The following is a 27,460-nucleotide window of genomic DNA, read 5'->3' as shown; positions in this document are numbered from 1 at the left end:
TCAAATATGTTGTGTTCTTACCTGTGAGATGCGTTATCTACGTAAAAATATATTAATGAAAATAGAACCTGTAATGTCCAGATTCGCCCATACGGTACGTAGGCCACCGTATACAAACCGAGATATGTCCGAGAGCTAAGGAGTCGACATAAGTGTGAAATTTACATTAGTACTTTGAAATACAAATATGCAAGCGATGAAAACATACCGGGATATTACCTGTAACGTCTTTAGTAATGTACAAATACATAATTTAACACATAGGAAATTTTATGTTATAGGCCTATACAGTGTTTTGCGCTATTCGCGTTCGTATGTACATCCCTCTTTACATACGTGCTTGCTTCCTTCGAACGCAGCCCTCGCTACGCTCGGGTCTTCCTCCTGCTCTCCTGCCCTGACTCAAATAGCATTCGTCCTTTTAGTGGCCACCTAGCACAAGTAGGTTTGTCTTTGGCACAAAACTTCTTCTCCTTTACGCTCACTGAAGGATCCCTAAAGTGTATCAGTACAGAGGAATGCAAACTCACACTAAAAAAGTGATTGTTCAAGATTGTAAAAGTCGATTTACTGAAAAAGAACTATTAATGCATTGAATTTACGTATGGATCCGTACAACAAAGCTGCACCGTAAATACATCATTATGTATGGTTTCATAAATTGTATTTGCTCCATTTTTTTAAAGTAATGATCTAAGCTAAAGAATATTTGCATAATTACTTTCGTCGTGCCCTTTACTTATCTTGCACACTTGTTTTTCAAAGTATGTCATTAAGTGTGTATAGACTTCACTTACCTATTCAACGTGAATTCAATAAGACATCTGCAAGTTCAATCAGCGGATTCTCATTTCAAAATCGATATGATATGAAAATTGTCTCTTACAATATGAAATTATTTTATGATGATCTCAGGACAGAGCTTAACATTAATTTTATGATTTAAAGTGTTTCACATGCGAAAGGTAGTTGCCAGATGATCAATGAAACTCCATCTATAAATACTGAAAACTGGTATTTGTAAAATAATTTTTGTATATTTGCATTTAGATCATTGAATGGAGTTGATTGGTACCCTACCTTACAACGTGCTTGTCCGATTTTATACATAAAATTGATATTTGTGCCAGATTATTCTTAACACATTCTAGTACTCCAGTGTTTTAATGGTTTCACGGGCAGAAATTTTATCAGAAAACTTCAAAGATACGGAAAAAAATCTCTGTATCTAGGTAAAGATATACTCTTGTATCTAGGATTCAACAGTAGTTACTTAAGTAAAATAATTCATTATGAATAACATTTGAGTGAACCTACCTAAATTTCTAACATTTATGAGTTACCGTAGGTCTAAATTGTGCAAGAAACAAGCACACTTTTCCAACAAATGATTTAGGTCTATATTCAATTAATGCTAAAGGAAAACTCATTACAAGCACATTCTTAATCAACTACAAACTTTCTTGCAGCATGTATCCAGTAATATATCAAAGTGAATAAAAGAACATTAACTTTTCGAAAAATCTTATGTATTATGTAACAAACTTAGTTTCTGAGTCTATAAACAAACAAAATCAGAAACACACCTGAGAAATCACTGTTCCAATAAATGAAAATCAATATTACATGATTGTTAATTACAATTATCAAACGCATTCGCTTCTTTACGAGTTTTTTTCTTTTTTTAAAAAAAAAAAACTAGCTATTTACTGTATTTTTTCTTGCGAAAACCATCTCTGCATTAGATTTCGCTTGCTACGCATCCATACACAAGTCCTTCTTGTAACACGATGTGAACAACGATAATTCAAGCATTGTGTTACGAAGATTGTCAAATTCACACATAACGTCCTAATCTGAATGCACAAGTTTTTTTCTTCGTTTATGAAAGAAAACATTATTATTATTATGATCCGCAAAGATATCCAAATATGCCAGGAAAAAGAAGTTCTATGACAATAAAAAGAGTGAGCAGCGTTAGTAGGAATTTTCTATCTTCACTTTAAAAAGAACTATTCATTTGCAGTATTAAAATTAATCATATACTTTATCAGTATACGAGTACAGTTCTCAGTACATAAAATTATTATTATTTCCAGTTCGGAAGCATGCTTCATTCAGAGAGATTCTGATTGTGTTTTGTTATCTTATTTGAATATTTCACATCCGAAATGAATTGATAGCAACATCTTTTCAATCAATTGTCTTTACAAACGCTTGCCACTCATAAATATTTTCAAATTTTCTTGTTCATTTTTTTTCTTTTCTGGAAGCGAGGCACTGAAGCTGGATCAACGTAACATTATTATTATTATTATTTTACTTTACGAACTGCATAAGACTTTCAGAAAACTTATTTCAATTATCATCATCAATGACGATGCTAGAGGGGAGCTCGATGGTTTGCACCCCCGAGTGGCTACTTTGTCCGACATATTGTCTGTAATGTAGGTCAAGTAACATAAAAACTATCCTTTTCGGCTACAAAAAAAAAAAAAAAAAAAATAGCTTCCCCTAACCAAAAAAAAAAAAAAAAAACTGCCCTCCTTCAGAAGAAATTAAAGCCGGCGTCGTTACCGATTCCCACTCGTCAGTCAAATAATGGTATATGTTACTGCAAGAGTTAAGATTTTTTAAATAGCCCTGCGAAATCTGTGAATCCCGAAAATATGTATGTAAATTAATCATGGTTGAAATAAAATAAATCACTATTGTTTTCGCTCAAAGAAATTACACCACTCAAATTGTATCTTACTTCTCAGTAAACATCCGTAGCATAATTTCCTTGGGCTGTGTACTTAATAAAGAACGTCTGATTTTTTCTCTCTTCGTTGGCGCACGTTCCGTAGCAATTTCACCAGGTTTTGCCGAAAATTGCGCGAAGTTCAAGTTCGAATTCAGATGCAGGACCTAGTAAACTAATCAAATCGCAGGGCGCGGCCACCTGCAGGGACGCAACTGCTTCCCCGCGTATTTTCGAAGAGGGTTCAGTTCATTAGATATGCTAATCTCGTACTATATAGTTTATTTAACGTCTTCAGTAAGTCATAATCATACACTCATTACAGTATATTTACTGTAGTCAATAAACGTACACAATGTGCATAAATAATTCATTGCGTGCGTGTCGATGTTTCGCACCCTGGGGAGGGCGAGAAATCATGGAAATTTCAGTCGCAGAGACATCTTTTTGTTCACTTGTAATTTTCGAAAATCCTTTAACATGTTTATGGGCAGCATAATTAGTGTAAGAACGTATATTAATGCAGTATTTATTTTTAATATTCCATATTATACTATTTTTGCGTTCTTTGAGATCCAACCAGTGTTTGAGTAGAACCCAACTTACCCTCGTATCAATTCGAAGAGGTTGTTGAATATCTGTTTTTGTTTCTCCAGGGCGTAGCTTTTTGAATGGCGGGCCCAGGTCCAGCTGAACACCGCCAGTCGCAGCTGGTACTACGGATACCAAATTATCTCGATATGATTCAGACCTGCAATAAACAAAAATTGAAGTTATTAAAGTGTAACTATCGTATTTATCTCAACATTCTTATGATAACAAATTACCTCTAGTATTTTTATTTCAAAATTCGAGAGAAAAATGGATTTATTATTGATAAAATCAGTGTTTAGTTCTAAGTGTTAACATGAGAATATTTGTGGTTAGGTCTTTTCAAAAATCTAAACGACTGTTTATCCATGTATGCTTAATATATTTAATGTATTGCATATCGATGTGTAATCTGATTTCGTCCCGTGACGTCATAACTGACAATCGATTAAACATGCTAATCATATTTGGCGGTATTCAGATAAATTCTTCAATCAAGCGTTAGTCATGCAATCAGTTAGTATCGTAATAGTTCCGTACCAAGGAGGGTGTACTTTTTGATATTCAGAGTTTGCTTGGAGTTCAGTTAATACGTTGATTTGGATATGGTTAACTAATATAACCCCAATAAATCGAGTAAGAAAAATAAATGCGGCAACTGTGGAAATCTAGACGTACACGTGCGCAGTCTGTATAATGAAAATATATGAAATACGAAATTCAAAATGTTTTCTTTGTAGTTTGACATCATATAACAACTTATAATTACGAATTCGACTTCTAATTAACTTATTGATTTCTGAAGGATGTATTTATGGCAGGAATAAGTAGAAGTCAATTAATATTAGCGACAATAGAAAGAATGTGTTGTCATTATACGGGAAGATAAATCGATCAGTTGTATGTATCCCTCAGAAAACTGGAAACTTTCTGCTTATTTCCCACTGTTCACTTTAAGAAACAGTTCTGCTATTGTAGAAGACTCGGCTAAATATGTGTTTCATAGTTAATTCCTCCAATGAGGTAAAAGAAAGGAAGACAGACAGGTTATTAATTATCTTTAAATTCTCATAATGTAATTTTATTGTGGCTAAACCAGGGTACTCTCAGTTACCTTAGTCAAGTATTACGTGCTAATCAGAAATTCTGAAAACATTTCTGATAACCATGCGTTAGTTTAACACTTAATATGGCATCTAGTCAGTGGCGGCGGTTGGACGTTAAAAGTGAGGGGGCAAGACATGATCTGAATATTTGTATATAAATGTTAGTTTTCCTGGTTGTTTCTAACATTTTGTTTGACGAAAGGTTGTATAACTAATAGGATACTATATTTTCAGTTAAAATACCGTATATCGTATATAATAGTTTATTAAGTAAATTGAGAAGAACAACGCAAGTAGATACTAGCCCTTTGTACTCTTAAACAACGAAAGTGTAAGAAGAGATTTGATTCCTTGCTCATGAACATCTTAAAATTCTGTCTGGAAAATTGTGTGATCAGATTATTTAATAAATTTGCAAAACAAATAAATAGAAAGGATAATATTAATCATAGTAATGAATAATGATGCTTGTTTTGCAAAAGTTATATTGAAACTGAGGATTAATGAAAAACTTAATATTTAATTCCACACATGCTATTAAATGTATGTTATTACTCTTAGAAAATGAAAGACAGTAAATACTACAAGCATATGCTACGACATTTAAAGAAATATTTGCTTTTGCAACTTCTTGAAATATGTTCGTTGCCATTAGGTGCAGATTTCACTTTCTTGGAACACATCAAAACACAACAATACTTACAGTCCACACTTCAGTTATACAAAATAAACTTAAAACCTAGAATTATGTTCAATTTACTAAATTTTATTGTATATACACTCGTACATCCTTAAACACAACACTTCACTCGTATATTACACTACAAAACAATGGAAAAGGTAGAAGTTGTTTCTTATCACGCTCTTTTTAATGGATATTCCTTACTTCAGAAAGAAGAAAAGACATTTTAGGAACTGTCAATTTTTGTGCAATTAAAGAATAACTTGTGAAATAGGCCCTACTTTTTTGCATAATGTTCTTTCGATTAGCTTCAAAGCGGCTCACTAACATATCGAGTCCTTGTAAGAAGAAATGAAAGTATGCTGAAATTGTGCTCCAATAGGTTATTTTTTGGGGTTATTTTCTGTGGCGATTAAAACGCAATTACTGTAGCTTTCTTTACTCCACGGGAAGACAACCAATACGTATTCACGCAACAGCAAATATTATATGGCAGCATTTTTTCCTATAAATCAGTAACACATACAAAATCGTTACATTTCCAAATGAAACTATATACATTAATTGGTTACTTAAAAAAGTGCGGGGGCAACTGCCCCCCTCTGCCCCCCTAATCGCCGCCCATGCATCTAGTCATACTTCAAAACGACTTTGCATAAGGCCCATTTGGATCTATAGTGTTTTCAGTAGCCCTATAGCAGAACCATGAGACAAATTGTCATTCTGAGAAGAAAGGAAAAAGTAGGAATACATTGTAAATTATTTGATTGAATTTGAAGTGTCCTGTTTAATAAAGCATATCACCTCCTTCAAAGAATCTTTTTATATTTTCCTCTAAAATATACATGAACTTCTTATTTTATATAATTTACAAATACTTTCTTATTTAACAGTGTTAAAAGTGTATACACCATCTCTGACTAAAAAGTATCTGATTTTCTTTTCGCGACCTCTTGTCAGATCAGACGTACTAATTGATTGGTTGGTTATAGTGCCGGATTTAGGTTTGTTGGACATTAAGCTATTGAAAGGGGCCCTTTATACATCAAGTTTTCTTTTTCAGCGACAAAATGGTGCCGTTTCTTAACTTTGAATATATGCTATATGCTAATTTATGTAATGGAAACAAGGGCCCATTATAAGCTAGACTAGGAAAGGGAGGCTCCATTATAAGCGAAGCTGGGCAACAGGGGCCTCGTTACAAGTGGGGCTGAGAAATAGAGCCCTATTACTTGCTTCATAAAAGCCTAGTACATAACAATACAAAACACTATTGTTGTATGTGCGTTTTATCTTATTTGTTTTTTCCTGTTATTTGGAAATTACACTACGATCAGTTTTTTCTCTAAATTTTTGGGCCCCCAAGCGAGTGGGGCCCTAAGCTATAGCTTATACGTAAATCCGGCACTGGTTGGTTATTACGTCCTTTGCTAGCAATGTTGCTATATAGAACGAGATCTGCAGTTTAAAGTGGGATATTAACCGCTCCGGTTTGTGATAATCATCACGAAAGACTTCTCTGCTCGTGCAGCAAAAATAGTGACTAACAACAGAGTTTTGTTTATTGTATGGATTGTGAGAACAAAAGTTGTTCTTTCTCCTGACCGGGGCAAGCGACAATGAAACCATGCATTCCCTAATATTTTTCTACTTTCATCGTATTCTTACGAAATCCGTTATTACTGGTGACGCGATGTGTGTGTGTGTACGGTATTTATCACTTGGGAAACAAAAACATCACAGTGGAAATCTGACGACTCCCCGTGATCGAAGGACATGACGGATCAAGAGCAAAGTGAAAATGGTGTTGATTGATTTTTAATGTTATTTCCATTGTAATGTATACCACCAGAAGTATGATCCGGAACAATCAACAGACCTTCGTGTTCATAGTCTTCGCGGCGCAGTTTTCTCTCAACGAGATCGGGCATGTAAGAGTCATTAGATTAAGCAATCTCGCTCCTCTAATACTCACAATACTCATCTCACTCAAGAATTATGGTGAAACAGAAAATACTATAAGGTTCGTAAACTTTGTTATCCTACTCACCATAAATGGCTCTATGACACATTATTCTGGCTTTAAAGAAAAAAAGAAAAACTAACGGCTGCCATTTTGTTTCGAAAGCAGAGAAGAGTTGAACGGAGAAGTGACATTACTACCGGAAAATTGCTGCTAACAACAGTGGGAAATTAATATTTCGACGGAAAATAGAAGCCGAAGTTTAGAAGTAAGATATTTTATATTTTAGCGGCGAAGAACTGATATTTTGCCATCAGAGTCGTATAGGTATAATATTTCTTCATATGGAAACCCTTCTTATGTCTGTTATTATTTCTGTGCATTTTCATTATTACCTATTTGTTGTAAAGGACATGCTACACAAGACACTTAGGAGACTTGGCATTCCCGTTAAATTTTGGTAAATGTACCAATCTACGAACACAAGAAGTAAAATTAAGATGCAATGACAGACATAAAAGAAAATTCGAGGTCAACGGAAGTCCGGGAGATACCATGCATGTTGCTTGATCTAATTCTGGAACAAACCAATACAGAAACCGCAATCAGAGAAGGAAATTGCTACTAAGTATTACAGTACCCTCCACGTAGATGTTATAAAGCTTATTAGCAGAATTCAGAAACACCTGTGAGATTGTTTAATTTATTGGAGAAGACACGAAAGTTGAAAGAGGAAATAAACATATTAACAGTGGCGTAAGTCTAAGAAAACTACCAACCTTTAAGGTAATTAAAATGAAAAAAAAAAACTGGATTTCAGAAAGTAAAGGTGGTTTTAAGCATTTTGATCGACTATAGCAGGAAAGAAAGACGTCCGCTTGAAAAAAAAAAAAAAAAAAATCGTAAAATGTGGATCAGTAAACGAATGTGTCTCCTTTGTTAAAATCAAGGACCATATTGTTCTTCCAAAAATAATACAGTAATAAAACATAATGGGCCTTATCCAAAGTTGTTTTAAAATATGATTAGCATCATACTAAAGGTATGACTACTGCAAGAAACATATGTTAGTCGCACTCTTTAGTACGGCACTAATCACGCGTCAGAACGACTCTGCATAAGGCCCACTGTCACCACAGAACAAGCACCGGAGCCTTATGCAGAATCGTTTTGACGTATGATTAGCGTCATACTAAAAGTCTTACTACTGCAGGAAACATATGTTAGTCAAACTCTTTAGTATGGCACTAATCACTCATCAGAACACCTCTGCGTATAAGGTCCATGGTGTTTAACACAAGTGGGTGAATCAATTGGAAACACGAGTGGAGGACGCTGAGGAAAGTATGTGCTGTCCTGTACAGCAACGAATTAACAGAAAATGGATACTGTGAAATACATTTAAATTAAGAGATTAAGATAGGTTGAACACATGGACAGAATAGACAGAGAACGTGACACGGAAATCTACATATTGGAAAACCATACATAGAAGAAGACCAAAGAAATTACACAAATTAAGTCAGAGAATTCCTGTAAATGCTAGAGAGGGATGGTGGAAAATAGAATTTAAAAAAAAAAAATACATCCTAGATGAGACGAAGGCACGATATAGGCTGTATCGTCAATAAATCATTAAATAATTCTTTCGATGCGTTTTTTTTTATCACCCTATTAATGTAAACACTTCCTTTCTATAACATCTTATTATCACTATAAATTGGCCACTAAACATGCTGAGTTAACAAGATTTCAATTCATCATCAATAACGTGAACTCAGCTGATAAAATTATACTAGAGCCACGCTATCACTATAAATCGCTATAAAGTCACTATTCTTATAATAGAAACCAATCACTATTTCCGATAAACACTATCTACTATCTTTAGGTCGTAGTAAAGTACATGTGATAACTGTTAAGTGCAGAGTACGTACTTCAAAAATTTTCCTTTACCATTTATCTAATGTATCTAATGTAACTTCAAAAGGAATGTACATACAAAGTATTTTAAAAGATGAAAGAGGGAAGGGAAATCGTAACTAGACGATTTATACAAATAACCATCAACAACGAAGTTGTTTTCGTATTATTAATTAATTTATTTACATCTATTTTAATTGAAGCTAGTTTCTATCACTCTACTCTCAAGCATTTGTGCGTCCGCCCTGTCTGTTTCTGAAAATTCACAATTTCACTTTCTTAAAATTCATCAGATTTTAATGAAACTTGGTACTTGACTTCTTCCTGACTTGAAGAATGAGCTTTTTCGTTTTCAACGTAGACAATGTGATAGCGAAATTTTCGTATAAAAAAAAAAAAAAATGTTGCAATACCATATACTGTATTATATTATCATTTCTGGTTTCTCACATTTAACAAAACTTCCTCGTGGCTAAGTGGTTAGCACACGCGCCTTTGATGTAGGAGACCCAGGTTCGATTCCCGACGGGAGTTCGTGTGGTTCGGATTCCACGTTAAGCTGCAAGTCCAAGTCTTATATAACGTCGCTGCTGAAAGGGGCACTTAAAAAAATGAAAATCAAATCAGAATCGTATTTATCAGTTGCTTAGAGTCGAAATCGCTCACAAGTAAGGGGTAATTTCATTCCGAATATAATTTGACGTACTCATCAACTACCTCTATAAAAAATGTTGCAGAAGTACCGCAAGATTCTGAAACTTGAGTATTTGAATAGGGCAAAAACTAGTTCCTAGGTGAAGTATTGACCCGACTACAGTAGGTCACATAGTTTTGAAGCTATGGATCTTTAAAGTTCATTTTTTTTTTTTTTTTTCATGTTTTCGGTAGCCTATAACTCCGAAATGACGGATTTCTGCATCCAGGTGGTCTACACTTTTTGTCTTATCAGGATGTCAGGAATCTTGTCCCTTGTTGTCGGTGTTGTTTTAAAACACCCTGTATATGTACACACGACATGGGGCAATTTTGTGCTTTAGATCACTGGTATTCAGTAACCTCATTTTAGGTTTTGCTTGGGAGGGGGAGGGAAGATCTCCGGTATATGTAGATGCTTTGTATAGGAAGCATTTGTGCACCCAGGTTGATCTACATTTCTTTTTTTGGGGGGGGTGTCCTATCTTGGTGCCACGAATCACCTCCCAAACACTGTAGATGTGGTTTTGAAACACCCTGTATATGGGATATATTCAATGCATGGAATTCAATATACAATATATGGGATAAATTTTCTTTGAGGTTTCCTAATCATAATCACTGTTTGGAACTGAATTGCATCAAGAATCAGGGTGTGAATTTATTCTGACTTACTTTACATGCTATGTGAAACTATCCTAAGTTTGAAAAACGAATTTTATATATATATTCAAATTTTCCAAATTTTCCAAATTTTCTCTACGTGGTTTAATTTCCACACAAATTTTCTTCTTCAATACGTCTCTCATGTAATCAGTTTTCCAACAAAAAGTTCAGTAATGTTTTGCACGCATTGTCCCAATGTGAAAAAAAAAAAAAAAATAGTATTTTGTAACATCGAAATGTTACTTTATAAAATCATCTCTTATTGATATTATTGATAGTAGTAGCAAAATATTGTGGTGATGTCACATTTTCAAAGATGAGCCGAAAACCTATGTACACTCAATTTGGTAACTTGATCACTGTTTAGAATTTTGTCCTTATAATACATAAATCTGTCATGGAGTAATTTGTGTAGTTTCATTCCAAGAGAGTACAGAAAAAGTACTTACTGCTGTATTCGATCCCTCGTGAGGTATTCCGGAGCAGATGTTTGAAGCAATGAAATTCGCGGCCTCATCGAACCTTCCCGAACATAATCTCCCTGGCGTTCCGTCTGCAAATAAACATTTAAATTACACTTAAATATATTATAAAATAATATTGTACAATTTTAGACACTAATTCTATGAACACTTATATCTAGGTTTGGATATCGATCGGATTTGAAGTTGATACAATTCTGATAAACTGCTTGAAAACACTAATATATATATTATAAAAAAGGATTAAAGGATTGCCTATTGGGTAAAAAATCGAGCATACATTTATTATGTGTACGTACTAAATTCAGAACATAGCTAACCAACAGTCTCACTTGTTTTCTTACGGTTCACATTAATCTTTAATAGTAAGTTTGACCCATGTATTTACGCAATTAGAGAATTCTTTTGCGAAACCACAACTTTGATCACTCGTGATTCAGGAACCAGAAGGCACGCTATAATACTTCATATGCATACTAAACTAGTCAAGGTCTACCATCCTGCCACACTTGGACAGGACTGTATGAGTTTCATCAATTAGGATTGCCATAAACTTGTACACTTGGACAGGACTGTATGAGTTTCATCAATTAGGATTGCCATAAACTTGTACACTTGGACAGGACTGTATGGGTTTCATCAATTAGGATTGCCATAAACTTGTACACTTGGACAGGACTGTATGAGTTTCATCAATTAGAATTGCCAAGGATTGCTTAAAACCAGGATCCCTCGCACCAAAAGTGAGCACTCTAACACTAAGTTTTAATTGATTGATTATCTGAGGTTTTAAGTTCCTTCTAGTCATGAAGCTATATCAGACAGGATCTATTGCTAAAAGTAGGCCAAGAAACATTAATCGCATATTTATGACAGGCAAATATCCCCCACAGGGAATTTAACCAGGATGTACTCTAGAAATGATTTCGTGATTGCCAGTAGTACCATCTTTACACTGTTTGTAACCAATAATTAGTTAATGGAGTACTTTTATCATGTAGGTAAAGTCTTCAAGTAAGTTTAAATAATAGGTATTTACTGGCAAGTAGTAATCTCAAAAATAAATATTCATAAAATGAAAAATATATTCCTTAAAATCAGGGCATTGCCTGTCCCGAACGAATCTGTGCAGACGCAGAGACAGTGAACTGGCAATTCTGTAAAACCAAGACGTATGCTATCCTTCAGTACGATAAGTACCATTCTTTTCTTTTAAGCTTTACGTTTCATGGTTTTGCCTGTGGGCTCAGGAAACTGCGATGACGAGAGTGAATGAAATGGTGGAGTGAAGAAGGTGGGAGGAAACAGAAGAGCCTCACGAAAACCCATGTACACGGTGTTTGTTCACCACAAAGTCCACTTGGCGCGAGCTGCGATCGAACCAGGGACCCCATGCACCACTATACGTGAAGTAAATTCAAGAGGTAGCTTCTAGTATTCGGATATTATAAGAATTATAATATTTAGATATAACTGTAGCAGAATAAGATAAAACATTTTTTTAATGATAAAAGTAAAACGAAAAACCGTTTCTACAAAATATGGTAATAGGTCTAAATATTCAACTCTACCAGGTTATGACATATAATTTTTTCTTCTAGTAATTTCGAAAGATTTATATATATTGTTGTTGTTAAAATTCCAAAAGAAATGATCAAAACGTTTCCAAACTTTGCAGTAAACAATGTTCATCTATGGGGAGATAAATTAATCGCATCATCTCGTAGGATATAATGAGTAGATGCATGTTTATATAACAGTTCGTATTTATCATTTTAAATTAATAATGTACAGTTCAGCTGCAAGTTACAAACTGGCTCAATTCTCTTAAAAGCATTGGTGGCTCTAAATATCCATACTGTAGCTCCCATGTACCTATACTCGTATGAATAGAATGAACGACTTCGGAGACGAGTCTTTGATTCCTAGTGGAAACCTAGTGGACTTCAGTGTGTGGTTCGGTTCCCATGTTGAGCTGTAGATCCACATCTCATGTACCATCGGTGCTTAAAGTGACGTTCAACTCCAAATCAACCAACACATGGCAGTGACCCTCGAGAAAAAGGTTTTTGGGTAGATACGTAAGATGAAAGCTCAATTTACTAAAAAAAAAGATCAGATGAACAGTAGTAGTAATAATTGTAACTGAGTTGATTAGCACAGGATAAGATTAACTAGCAGTTTTTTCTTTCTGAGGCGATGAACCTGCAGGTTTTTTCGACTATCGATTTAGCGCATAAACGGGCATTGAAATTAAGATAACTTGCTATCTTTACGGTAAAACCATTTTCTATACTTTTCATAACTGTCTTCTAATATCCATGTTTCTTAGTTGTGTTAGCTTTATGAACCGTATCTTTACTCACAAAGTTGAAAATACTTCCACAACTATTAACTCCTGTATCTAGTTTCTCTCGACTCATACATTTTTCTTCCAGATTTCAAACAGATCAGTTTTTCTTTCTTCATCTTTTAACTTTTCAATATAAAAATTATGTCTCCTACTTTTCTTCCTAAATATATTTTTCAATGGGATTTCAATCTCACTTGTCAGCACAATTATGTGATCTTGCAATTTTTGTACTTTTTTTCTTAACATTCGCGTTCAACAACTTTATGTTGACATTGTTACCACTACTTTTATATGATTTAATACTATCTACTAATTGTAATATTTCTCTACCTCTCTTGTTTTACTTCCATCATACCACAGCATTCGGAAGACAAGTTTCATATGACTATATACACAACGTAATACTACTACGTACTTAACAATAAATATGACATTCACGTGTTCCTTCTACTTCTTTACTTCTTCCATATAAGTATTCTCTATTTCCTTTTCTACACAAAATTTTTGGGGATACGCGTTCCCCTTGTTATTCCCGCCAGAGACAATGCCGAACATTACTCTTCCTTCTCGTTTGTAGTCTTCAAGAAAGGAAACCAGCTATTGTCTGTATTCCTTTGAAACTGGGCTCCTGTAAAGAAATCTTTTCCCTGATTGGTAGTGAAAGTATTTTGAAATTAGAATTGACAGTTGAGACGTGGCTTGGAAATAAGGTAGTTTGTACAGCTCTATTGGTACATATATTCTCCATTTTCTAAACAAATACCTATTGTTTCACTGTTCTAGTGTGAAGGGATGCACCGCAAATTGAAATTAAGATCGTACCCAGAGCAACATTAGGTGCCAGAATGCCACCCTAAGTTTTTAAGATCTCATTGAACGAAATCGAATTATTATCAGTAATTTTGTAGTCTCTCTGATAAGGACGGGGGCACGGTGGCTCAGTGGTAGAGCGCTTACCTCTGATGCGAGAGGTCCCTGCCTCGATCCTCGGCCAAGTAAGTTTGTGGGCGATAACATCGTGCCCGTGGGTTTTCTCGGAGAACTCCCGTTTTCCCTCACTTTCTTAGTCCACCAATTCTCCCATCATCATTAACTTGCTTTATTCATCGTCTCCTTTAGCCTAAAGTGAGCACAAGCATGCGACGTTACACTGAAAGATTACTCTGATAAGACTTCTTGTATTCCCAGAATATTTTCTCTTCCTCCTTGGAAGTCCTTGGTAAGGATTACTAAATCGAACCAAAATCAGAAAACAATTCTAAATTTATCCGAATTTACACCCAAGAGAAGTGCAAGATAATCGCAATGTTCAATACATTATTATTATTATTATTATTATTATTTATTATTATAACCAAACATAGCTACTTCCCAACCAGCATATGTTCATAGAAAGTATAGTTTATGATTCTAATATGCTTATTGAAGAGACAAAAGTATGCCAAGATATATCTTAGATAAGACCTGTTTTCCACAGTTTAATTCTTAATAACAGTTTCAATTTAATTTAATTTAGGACCATTTGGTGGTTATTAATGTTCTGGTTATTTATCATTTCACTAGTCAATAGCTAATATTGTTCCTAATCGTCACTTTCCTCAAGATCTACTAAAGAGAAAATAAAGGTTTCTAAGCAACTATCAGTAGATCGTTATCATTCTACTCAAAAATATTTGATACAAAATCGCCTGAGCTAATATCTTATCTCAGATTACAGTATATTTCTTCTTCACGATTATCTATTTGGTGAACTTGATGTAACGACAATAACCAAGAGATGTACATATTTTACATATCCTCGTTATTTGATACTGCCGTTCCAATGATTAGCTATTTCTTTTTGGAGTAACTTAGTCAACTCTCAAATTTAAAACTGCTTCAATTACTAGAATTAAAGTTCTATTTTTTTAACATTTTTCACTACGTGTGTTTCAAAAGTGTCGTTCTAGATGCGACAGTCTTATGTGCGACAGGAACTGTTAACTGTCCTATGAGCGACCGATTCTATCTGTTAACTGGCCTGTGAGTCACCGATTCGTTCATATTAAGAATGGCGTTGGTTGGGAATAGCTCATCAGATGTAAGGGATCTCAAATGCTGTATTTTATTATTGAAATGTTTTTCGCATTTTATTCATAGAGTCTTAGGAAGTCTAAAAAGTAGATAGTTTGCAAAACTCTTATACATTTAACTTTTCCAAAATGAAATATATTGCTTTTGCTTAGTGAATAATTAGATTTGAATTAAAATAAGTACAGAAAGCAGAGCTTTCGAGGAAAGGGGATATTACAATTGGATTTTTATATTTAATTACATAGGAATGCTCTTTTCATGGAAATAACTCTGGTTGTCTCGCTAAGTTATTTGATATGATTTATGTCAAATCTAACTCAAAATTAAGATAAGCTTTATTTTCACTCACAGTTGAGGGTAAATATATTTGGCGAACAGTATCACTGATACGTACATTTTTCATAGAAAGGTTGTTCGGACGCTAATAACGCCAGAGGCAATCATATTTTACAAGAGGAAATCTTATCATCTTCCATAATGTCATTGTAATGAATCGGTCGCTCATAGGACAGATAACAGTTTCCTGTCGCTAATAAGACTGTCACTTTTAGGACTAATTCGTTTCAAAGACTACTGTTCATTTATAATTTGTTATATGATATTTTTTTTAAAAAATCTTACTTCAACAAAAATAACGATTTCTTTTTAATTTTCCAAAGATAAAACAGCGATAAAATAATGTACGAGTTATGTTAATATACTTCTATAGCGATAGTCACACTTATTATTATTCCTTCCATATAAAAAATAAAAGTGCAACGACAGCGCTGTATTTCAGATAAGAAATTTACAACGCAAACTCATAACATTGACCTACAAAAAACTCATAAAATTCTTTGTACTTTCATATTCTTTCTACAATATTTACATAAGAGAGTTTTTATTTGAAAGAGGAGAAATTGCGCGCTTCATGGGCAGTTTAATTTGTTCATTCAGTTTTTTAAGTTCACAAACTAACTTCAAAACTAGTCTTTGTAGACATCTAATGGCGATCCTGAGGTGGTCTTTATATTTCTATTTTTTTTTTTCGCCAACGTGTCCTTATGAATTTAAATTGGTAGTAACTGGTAAATCCGTAAAGTATTCGGCCATCACGCTAGGTAGCACCACTGGTGAACAAGTAGCGTCGATTTCTCTATAACTTTCGGGGTGATAATTCTTAATAATAAGTATGTGATTCATTGTAATATATCCAAAGAAAGTCTGGTGGATCCGAGCTCCATCCCTCACCCCTGAATCGGCACACATGATGAACCCGCTTCTCTTGAGACTCTAGTTAGTTTCACAAACCAGTGAACTATATTGTTCGTATAAGTGCGTAAAATTCGTAAGAGTATAACACAGCTATTTATTTAGAGATCTGGAAGATAGCTTTCAGAATCTTGGGAACAACAATTTCGGCCCCATTATCCGTAAGACTTTAATTTCGAATCTAACAATATATTTGGCACCTTTCAAAGTAAAGAGTGTTCCATATACTGTAGGTAGCCCTATTGTTATATGGTATCACTCCGATTAATGCAGCTTCAATTGTTTTGACTAGTTTGTTCTGGATTCCAGCCATGGAGCAATTTACGACTGAGCAATGTGTTCTTATTGTGAACATACAGTATTTTACCGAAGAAGTGAAAGTACAATGCAGACAGTGTGAAAATATCGTACGATTTTCGGGAGGAATAAACCACCTAACGAGTCTCAAGTTTGCAAATTAATGTTTTAAATTTCAGATTCAGTAGTCAATGTTGATATCACCCAAGGTCCGTCGACCCTGCTGTTCCTTTCGAACAGTAGGGAGGGTCAACGGACCTTGGATATGATCTGGGTGGATTCGTTCTCGTCTGATAAAGCAACAAATTGCTGTTTTGCAAGAGTGTGTCATTGCGAATCCTGGAAAATCGATTCGCCGACGTTCGCAGCTGAATATTCCGACAACTCCGTTACGTCGAATTTTGCATAAGAATTGTCATATGTATATGTACAAAATCAAAGCTGACTAGAATTTGATACTGACAACAGATGAATATTTCTCAGGGGGAAAAAAAAACTTTTCAGCGAATGCGCCAATTTTCCCTTAAGTGGATTGTCAATAAAAAGAACTGAAGAATATGTGGAAATGAAAATACTCGAATAATTCACGATTGTGAAATTCATCCGCTGGTAGCAGGTGGGGTATTTGTGCCATTTTCTTTGAAGATAATGAGATTACAGTTATTCTTAATGGAGAATGTTACCGTAACAATATCCAATCGCTTGTGAGGTTATCCTCGAAAATATGGAGATTAACAACCCTTGGTTTCAGCAGAATGCAGCGACCTGCCACATTTCGAATGAGACTCTTTGCTTTACTCCACAAAGAAGTCCCGCAACGAATGGTCTCCTTACATGGTGACCAGGAATTGCCAGCAAGGTTATGTGATGAAACACCCTGAGACTTCTTATGGCGGATTTCTGAACGCGCACTCTTTTGTAACTGAAGGCGGAAATCATACGTTTAACTGGAGGCATCGGTACAGACATCTGCGAGACGATATTATATTATATTATATTATATTATATTATATTATATATATATATATATATATATATAATTATAAATGCGTGCAGACCTAGTTGGGATGGACATATGCATAACACTGTATTTCGTACGTGGATGGGTGATGTTTCTGATTACATATAGCCTATATAAAGCATAACCAATTTCATGAAGCTTCGTTGTTTATTATATTAAAATTCGGCGTCCTATTTGAAACTCCCTATATATTCAGCACGTACTAACATGTTAGAAAGTTTTATTTATGCTGATACCTTACCCTTAATCAGAGCGCAATTTAAAAATATATCAGCCATTCCTGACGATCGTAAAGAACAAGGAGTTAATGCACATTCTTTTAAAATTACTTCAATAATAATGCTTTCACTTCTGTCTCATAAATTTCGTATTAATTAGCTTCGATGCTCCAAAATTTACATTAGGTGTCCTGCATTATTAATATAACAAACACTGTAGAACTGGACGAATTAATCTTAATCTATGCAGAGATATTTTCATGCATTGTAAGGACGTCTGATCTGATGTTCATTTATCAGTCAATATCGTGGCGTAGCTACGGGAAGCAACGAAATACATCTGTCCCTGAACACATCATTTGGGAGCACCAAACTGATGTTACGTATTTACGAATGAATTTCAGAAAAAACGTTTACCCCTCTTAAATGCACTTTCTATAGCGTATCCATAACAACATTGATTTACATTCTACTGTAATTTTTATTTTCTGGTATCATTTTAATGAATTTTCATTCAAATTTCTATAAAATTAGGACGTTAGCGTACAATACATTTTAATAATTCTGTAAAGATATGTAAACACGGGAATAACATGTCTACCAACAAACTGCTAAACGAAATCTTTATTTAATTTCAAAACAAATACTTGTAGATACATAAGAGCATCTTCTTTTATTTCTTTTTCTCTTTTTCCTATCTTCAGTCCTTAGTCCTATCGATAGTCCTTAGTCTTTACAACCAATCTTCAACCTAAAATGAAATGATATAATAAGCATTCAAACTAGTAATTATATAAAGAGTTAAGTTCTTCCTTTTGACACTAAAAGAAACAAGTCTGATATTTCCTCTCCCAATTTCACTTGTCGGAATATTCAATCTTCCTTCATTTTGTGTATGTAGATGCAACTGTGTTTTTAATATGATTTACAAAACAACTGGGGAAAAGGAAAAAGTGGTACGTGAGTTGATTTGCTGTGCAAGGAGTAGCATTTTGTTTTTCTACACAGGACACAGAGGAAGTCCCACTGAAAATGAAAAACAGGACAGTCACAGAAATGCTGGATAGTTTTATCGAATTTTTGAAGCTTGTTGCCGAGTTCAATCCAGCCATGAAGAGCGCCTTTTATATGTGCAGGAAAATTCACATCACTACATACATTTCGCTAGGAATACAAAATGAGTTCATCCAGTTTTTAGCTACTACAGTTTGAGAAAAACTTGTGAATGACATCCAAAGAGAACAAATACTATGGAATAATGTTTTATTCAACTTCTGATGCTGCTTACCAAAAACAAATGTTAGAGACCATTAGCTATGCAGAAAGGAATGAACTGTAGTTGTCAAGAAGTTTCTTAGGATTCTTCAAGTACGTCCATTAAAAAAAAAAAAAAATGCTACAGGTATTGCAGACATAATATTGTAACAACTTTAGAAATATCCCTTTAACAACCTTTTAAAGACCGTCGATCGTAGTGTTACGACAATGCATTTGTAATGTCTGGCTACAAATCAACTTGCTGCACTTAACTCAAAAGCTATATTTCCTAACTGTGATAACTGCACGTTTAATTTAGTTGAGGTTCATATTGTTATTCACAAGGTAGTAGGTGTAACAATTTGCAGAACTGCCAAAGTTATTGTGTTTATGTTTCGCAGTCAACTCTTACCTGGGAGAGAATCAAAACTGCTCTTGGGGTACCAGTGACGTCAGTCAGAAACTTGTTGGAGTACCAAAGTAGAAGCTATTAAACAGATACATTATCAACTAGAACACTTGGTAGAAACATTGGAAAATATTGTATATGATTAGGATGAAAATTCAGATACAAGAAGTGATATAATTCAGTTGTTACGCCTGATTTAACCATTTAAGTTTTTCGTTTTACGGTTCTGGAATATTGTACTTGCCAAAATAACCGGATTCAAAAAAAAAAAGTTTCAGAATCACGTCATGAATTTCCACAATGTTGCTCAAGATATTTCGTCTTTACAAAATATTTCCTGGAAAACAGTGATATGTAAGAATTCTCTTGAAGCAAAAAATTGTGTAGTATATGACCTTTGATGTCCAAGTTGAGAGACTGCAGAGGAAGAGGAAGAAAATGCTTGGACAAACAGCAGAGGATGTAAGGCTTACAGCAGAAAATTAAGTGCTACGACTGTTGAAAAATACGATTAACAAAATATGATAGAAATATGAGAGAGATTCATTAGCTTGAATAAAATGGACTTAGGTTTGGCTTTCTTTTAGACATAAAGGAACTGATGTACACAACTAACGAAAATAATTGAAGCAGAGATGCACTTTTATGGGATTTTTTTTTATGATACAAACTTGGATAGATTGGAAATATTTTATGAAATAGTGGCTGCCGAATGCTAGTCAAGACAAAGGTTAATCAGAAGACCTGCTTTGCTTCATTGTGCAGTATGGCGATGATGTATTTCCAAATCTGAAAGTTTGTCTTTACGTATTACTGACTATTGCAATATCCACTGTCAGTTATGAGACATCTTTTAGTCACTTAACATCTATTCCATCCTATCTGAGATCACCCATGAGAAAGGATTGTCAGCTTTGGCCTTGTTGAACGCATACCGAGAAGTTACAAACAGCATAAATTTTGAGGAACTAATCGATAAATCTGCTGCAACAAAAGCTCGGAGAATTACACCTTAAGCATTACATCAATCTATTTCTTTTACTTTATGTTAACTTTTCAGGTTATTATATCCACAGTAATATTTCAAATTTTCGCAATGTTATGTTTGACTAATATTTTACTATAATACACTAATTAACTTAATTTTTACATGCATACTTGTTTCTTGATTCCGTCTTCCTCTGTAATTCAATTATATCTTCAAAGTACCACTGCTGCTTTAATTATTTTAGTTTTTGCAACCTCTTCATACCCGAAAAATATGCCACAAAATAAAAGTTCTCAAGTTCTAAAATTTAAAAATTTCCGGGAAAGCATTCGAAGGACTCTCGTATGGATCACACCTTGTCACGAGGGCAAAAATTAACTGCCTCCGGGTGCTGAAAACTCTAGTAACGCCTCTGGCCAATATTGAAACACTTCCTTGTCTTCAGAACAATTAACGGAACTATTTTGTTTCTTCATAGTCTATTATTTACTGCGTATAATGTTTCCTCCCCATGCAAGAACTTCATTATACACTGTGTATGTTTCGATGTCGTATATTTCTTTTGAGTTAGGGAGTTTGAAACTCTCTCATAGTTACATTTCAAATGTATTCACGAATATTGGCTTTTAAACAGCTTTCAGAAAGTAAAGTTTATTTTACTGGAACAGGATAAGCTGATTAGCTATTCGTTTACCTTACTTTTTCTTATCACGTCCTCAGCCAAGTGTTGGGAAGCAATATGTTAAATGTTCTTCTCTATTTAGCGTTAAGTTAACTGACATGTTGAAATGGTTTTCCTTTCCAGATAATCGGTTCTTAGTCTTCCAAGTCTGATTTTTCTTCCACTTTTTAATTCCAGCTAGTGTTACCCACGAGACAAGATTTGGAGTTGTCTCGTCTCGAAAACTTCATTTCAGTAGGTATACATCTGCTTCTATTGGTAGAACCGTCTCATCTCGTGGGCAACACTATTTCCAGTAGTGTGTTAATCTGCTCTGGTTGGTATATTGCATAAAAAAATCCTGTTGCTTATTTCTTCCATCTTGCGGTCAACGTACATTGGTTTTCATTTGTTTCTTTTAATATATGACTTTATTCTACACCAATAATAATTCAGTAATGTATCGTATTAGGTTATCACTGTGTTTGGGTAACAGTATGCTGATGATGGGAAAAAGAAAAAAAAATAAATGAATGTGAACAACTCTATTCTCTCTCCCAAGGCTGCCTTTACCTCGTCTCAACACCTCCTACCTACAAGTGATAATTTTGAATGACATTGCCACATGGACTACCGCGATGTCCTTGACCTTCGAAGTTATTTAAGCGAAACTAAACATTTCTTTCAGAATCAATAATATATCCTACACTTCTCATTCATAGTGACTGAGTGATTTATTTAAACAAAACAGGTTTCATTCGTACCAAAATGCTTAATTATTCGTTCTGATTATAAGGAGGTCATTCAACTACGTAATTTGCTTACCCTGAACTCAAGCTTAACACATACGACAGTACACACAGTATCTTATTATCAAATCACCATCGCATTTTCTATCCCCCCCCCCAAAAAAAAAATGCTGCTTAAGTCAGAACACTACAGAACTGGGCCATATTTAACTTATAATTTGTAATTCTATTCCGCATGAAAGAGGAAAAAATTATGAAAATAAGCACAGAATTGCAAAGAAGAGAAAGCAACAAATTAGGGGCAGTTTTCTTTTCTTATTAATTTACATCCTGTAACATCTACAGTGACCTTAACCGTTCTTGCTAATTACTCTGATGAAAGGACAATTAAAAAAAAGAACAATAAGTGATTTAAACAAAATACTGATAACTCTACGAAGATACATTTATATTACGCAAAGAAATTAATTACATTTCAAAGGAGACAAAACGTAGATCAAGAATATTAAGCAAAATAAATAAATAAATAAAATGCACAAACAGGAGATTCTAGAAGTATTGAGTACTTCTTTTAAGGCAAGGCTAATTTTTATGGATATTAGGAAAGTGATTAGCTCGTCCCCTAATGGTTTCAGTATTACGTCACACTTCTTCATTTCAACCCCCTCCTCTCCAAATAAGAATATACCATCTCCTTTCTAGTGATTTTGTTTTTCAAAACTTCACAGCAGCTCACGAAAAACTACGTATACTGCATAAACTAGGGATTGCTATTTTCGGATATTTTTTTTTTTAACTCTCCGGAACGGAAATTAACATCGGAAAATTCTGGAATTCGGAAAAAAAATCCCGGTTCCGGAAAATTTTCGATTTTAGAAAAATTCAGATCTCGGAAAAATCCTGAATTTTTCCGAGTTCCGAATCCGGAATAATCCGGATTCCGTAAAATTTTGGCCATTCCTAGGACAAACATTGTTTTTTAATTCGCGTAAAAACATTGATTCTTTAAAAAATACAATTTTAAAGGAGTTCGTTTTACCAAATTTATATATTTATTCTGTTCGTGTGTCCGTCCGGGAGACAGAAAAATCTCAAAAGCTTCTTAATGGGTCATAACCAAATTTGGTAAGTATATAGGAGGGTCAAAAAATTAGAAATCGATCTCTTTCTTTCGGAGCATATGTTCAAACAGGAAGTGGTAGAACTTAACCATTTACGGTTTTAACGTTGATCATTGTAAAGCAAAAACGGCAATAGTCAAGAAGAAACTGTTTTCTACAAATCGATTAAGCGACCCAATGATACATTTCATACCAGTTCTTAACTGTCTACTAAAATCAGATATGGCAGTAATCCATTTCAACTTCCGATATCAATAATCTACATAGAACAAAAATGATAGGGGATAGGGAGCAACTGTTTTCTTGAATCGATTTAGCGTTCTAAGATATCTCTCAACCCTAATCAAACCGGAAGTGAAGAAATTAACACTTTAGGGTTAAATTTTGATTGGCACTGAGTAAAAAGCTTAAGAAATAGTGATAAGCAGTTTTCGGTAATCAATTAAGCACCTCAAGAATATATTCCATCACCACTCTAAACTCTCTCTAACCGGAAACAGCCGAAATTACTACATCTGGTTTCGATATTGAGAAAATATCACGCTATACAAACCAAGCTCTTTCACGTTATGTACATGTAACGCTGCTACTTGTTTCTTTTATACTCTCTTCAATACTTTTAATTGCGTCAAAGAAGGCAATAGTCTCATCTCTCAATATTATGGAGGGGGAATACTTTGTCAACAGAACGCCTTGTTGTCTGCAACCAGTCAAACTTCCGTGAGTTCGGGTTGTATAAGCAGCGGGCGCTCGAAATTTAAATACAATACGATTGTTTCGTTTCGTAGTGTTAAACTATAGTAGACTTCCAAACTATGTGAATGCAATACTAAGACTTGATCTGGTTGCAATAGATTAATAAGATCAAAGACAGAACATGCTCCTTGGACGCTGAATCCATAGCGAAATGTCATTACTCGCTATGCCTTACTGTATCGATAAAGGTTGAAACCGAAAATGCTTAATTTGAACTATTTCCGGATCGAATAGATATTTAAGGGAGGAGATAGAATCTACTATTGGGAGCCTGAATCGAATGCACTAACATTTCTGTTCCATAGTGAGAAATGTTGAAACAGAAATAATTAATGTTATAAAACCTACTCATGAGAAACTGAAATAATTGCAGGAAACCGCATCTCGATATATCTTACCGTTTATGCTGTGGAATTCAATATTGAAACCGGAAGTAATATTAAATTTGAAGCTCTTCTGGTTTTCATAAGAGTCCACATTCCTTTCAAACGCTGAATAGTTTGCACCAAAAAAAACTTTTTGCTATCTGTTACCATTTTCGTTCTATAGCCCTAAACCTCGAAGCCGGAAATAACTAATTTGAGCAATTTCCAGTGTGAACAGAATTAACTGGGGGTATGGAAAATCGCATCTCGATATTTTGCCCCTTTTGCTGATACCTGTTAACAGAAGAACGGACTAAGCCGTTCTATAATTCTTCGGACATTTATGCAGTATAGCATAGTTTAGAAGTCTAAGAATTAAAAAAAAAATAATAATAACTGATTTTATTAATTTTACAGTAAAACGATAAGCTTCAGTGAAAACTGTTTAAACAAAAAAAAAAAAAAAAAAAGAGAGAGAGAGAGAGAGAGAGAGAGAGAGAGAGAGAAAATGTGTTGTATTATTACCCGGTTTACGTATCTGTACAAAATTTCAGCATTCAAGTTAGTATGAAAATGCGCGAAATGTAAGTTCCAAGATATGAATTTAGCACAAAAATAAGTCAATAAGAAAGTATTGTAGAAGATAGCCTGCTCAGCTATCATTTACGAGTCCCTTACTCGCAATGTAGGAAATGTTCATAACTGTCTTAACTACCACATATACAGGATGTTTCAAAACAACACCGACAACGTTTGGGAGCTGAATTCCCGACACCAAGATAAGACAAAAAGTACAGACCAACCTGGGTGCACAAATGCTTCCTTTCGAAGTTATAGGCAGCCGAAAGTATGGAAAAATGAACAGTTAAGGTCCATAGCTCCAAAACTGTGGAAATTACCGTAGTCGGATCAAAACTTCACTTACAAACTAATATGTGTCCTAATCAAAAATACATGTTTCAGAATCCTGCGGCACTCACGCAACAATTTTTATGGAAGAAGCTTGGCTACGGGCATATGATATGAAGTACCACCAACTACCTCTATAAAAACTGTTGTGGAAGTGCCGCAGGATTCTGAAACTTGGATATTTGAATAGGGCACATATTAGTTCCTAAGTGAAATCTTGACCCGACTACGGTAGGTCCCAAGTTCATTTTGTCATGTTTTCGGCAGCTTATAACTCCGAAAGGAAGCATTTGTGTACTCAGGTTGGTCTATACTTTTCGTCTTTTCTTGATGTCAGGAATCACCTCCCAAACATTGTCGGTGTTGTTTTGAAACATCCTGTGTAACCCAGGAGCACTAATTGAGAAATGGTACTAGATACAAGGAGACACTGGCTTCATTTGGTTGATGTGAATTTCACGTTTCTTTCCACTCGTTAATTCCGTACGTAATATATATACATACGGTGCAGGTATGACTATTTAGTTCTAGCGTTTGAAATTAATTTAAAATGGAAAACTATAATATACTGCTTCTGAAATACTTTAATATGACTATGCTCACACTAATCCTTTCATTACTAACGACCGAGGCATACAAGCCCCAGATGTTCTTGGTTAAAAATCTGCGCGGATGCAGATATCCGCATCAATAAAGCTTTCGCGGGTATACTTTGAGTTTTGTAGATGGCAGATAAAATTTCGGATATACATGTGAAAATACTGCAATTTTCTTAATGACTCTTCTAAACAATATTAGTTATTTACGTCTTGCATTACGGTGTGATTACTCTTTTCGGTAAATATTCGCCAGAACGAAATTATGGTTCGTGGGATTTTCTACGCTTATAATACATACACATGAAGTGCTAATGTGATTTCGCGAGTTCGCTTAAGATGGTCTATTATTTCTTAAGGACTTACCACTATCTCCATTTTGCCTTTGCTTCTGAACAAAGACTGTCATGCCTTATGACTAATGGAAAATAGCAATTTTCTCTTAAATTAATTGACAGATACGGTATTACCAATTTCTCGTCAGAAATTGCATCTGTACTTAGGCGTTAATTACGTGCCGTACATACGCACGTATTTTTCTATTAATTTCTCTTTCATCTTTATTCCATTTTATTTACTGCACGTGGCCTTCAATAGAAAGCTCTTGTATTTAATATTTAGCTTGAATTATATTTATATTGTATCATAGGATTCACAGAACTATATGCATGTGAAGAAGGTATTTTCGTTTATATTTGTTGTCAGAAACTATTTCTGAATTGTTGTCAATAATAACAATAATAATAATAATAAATAATAATAATAATAATAATAATAATAATAATAATAATAATAATAATAATAATAATAATAATAATAGCCTACACATTATTCTTATTAACTGCGGATAAGAATGCAGATACAGAGACGTGCAGGTATGAATGGGGATCGAAATGATGTGGATACAAACAGAGACAGGCAGGTGTGGATGCAGATCGCGATGGTGCGGATACAGATAGAGACGTGCGGATGCGATAATTTAAACACAAGCAGGTTTCTATTCTTGATATACCATCGAAAAAATATTTGTTGCAGTAGCTTGAATGTCCCAATGGTCTGGTGACTGACTAGGAAAGTTTTATATGTAGATTCATTTTAGTCATTACGTTTTTTGTTTGTTTTTTTTTTTTTATTATTATTATTATACTTAACAGACGGTCGCTCCTGAATCTTTTGATCCACTTCTTCACTGATTAACTTTTATTAATTTTATATTACAGGAAAAGTACAGTAAAATCACTGGTAATCTTTAAGGAAAATCAGATATGTTGTCAATGTAGCGTTCGATCTTGCGTCGTGAGGACAACAGAGGAGTTACCTCAACGGAGTAAGAAAAACTAGTAACTGTGATGGAGTTCGAGATTGTGTTGAATATACATTCCCCAATTTGGCGTTGTCGGTAGTCGATTTAAGGCCTACGAAGCATCGTGCCAGAGAAGATTTTTCTTCGTCTGAGTAAGTACAGTTATTTTATTTATGATGTGGTAAAACAATGATATTTGTATTGTATTGATATTTATCAGAACATGTAAGTTCACAAGCACTTTACGGTGGAACACAGTAGGCAAGCAACCAAACAGGGTGGCT

General features: G+C 34.5%; 1 protein-coding gene and 1 long non-coding RNA gene across 3 annotated transcripts in view; one reads left to right on the top strand and one right to left on the bottom strand.

The window, feature by feature from the left end:
• LOC145692983 (uncharacterized) overlaps positions 1–27,406 on the top strand; it is a 66,855-nt gene extending 39,449 nt beyond the window's left edge. Inside the window, exon 3 of the long non-coding RNA XR_014132676.1 lies at positions 27,094–27,406. This is a non-coding gene — a long non-coding RNA (uncharacterized LOC145692983). The remainder of the gene's footprint in view (positions 1–27,093) is intronic.
• Positions 1–27,460, bottom strand: part of Smr (nuclear receptor corepressor smrter) — a 389,247-nt gene that overhangs the window by 205,409 nt on the left and 156,378 nt on the right. For both annotated transcript variants that reach the window (XM_081768606.1, XM_081768607.1), the window contains exons 3-4: positions 10,817–10,920; positions 3,350–3,494 (exon numbers count right to left, since the gene is read on the bottom strand). In XM_081768606.1, coding sequence (XP_081624732.1) covers positions 3,350–3,494; positions 10,817–10,920 — 249 coding nt within the window. The remainder of the gene's footprint in view (positions 1–3,349; positions 3,495–10,816; positions 10,921–27,460) is intronic.

Source organism: Thermobia domestica, chromosome 8 (assembly GCF_964235325.1).
Source record: "Thermobia domestica chromosome 8, izTheDome1.hap1.1, whole genome shotgun sequence".
NCBI classification, from domain to species: Eukaryota; Metazoa; Arthropoda; class Insecta; order Zygentoma; family Lepismatidae; genus Thermobia; species Thermobia domestica.
The sequence above is the reverse complement of the archived record's forward strand: the minus strand, read 5'-3'. Positions and strand labels throughout refer to the sequence as shown.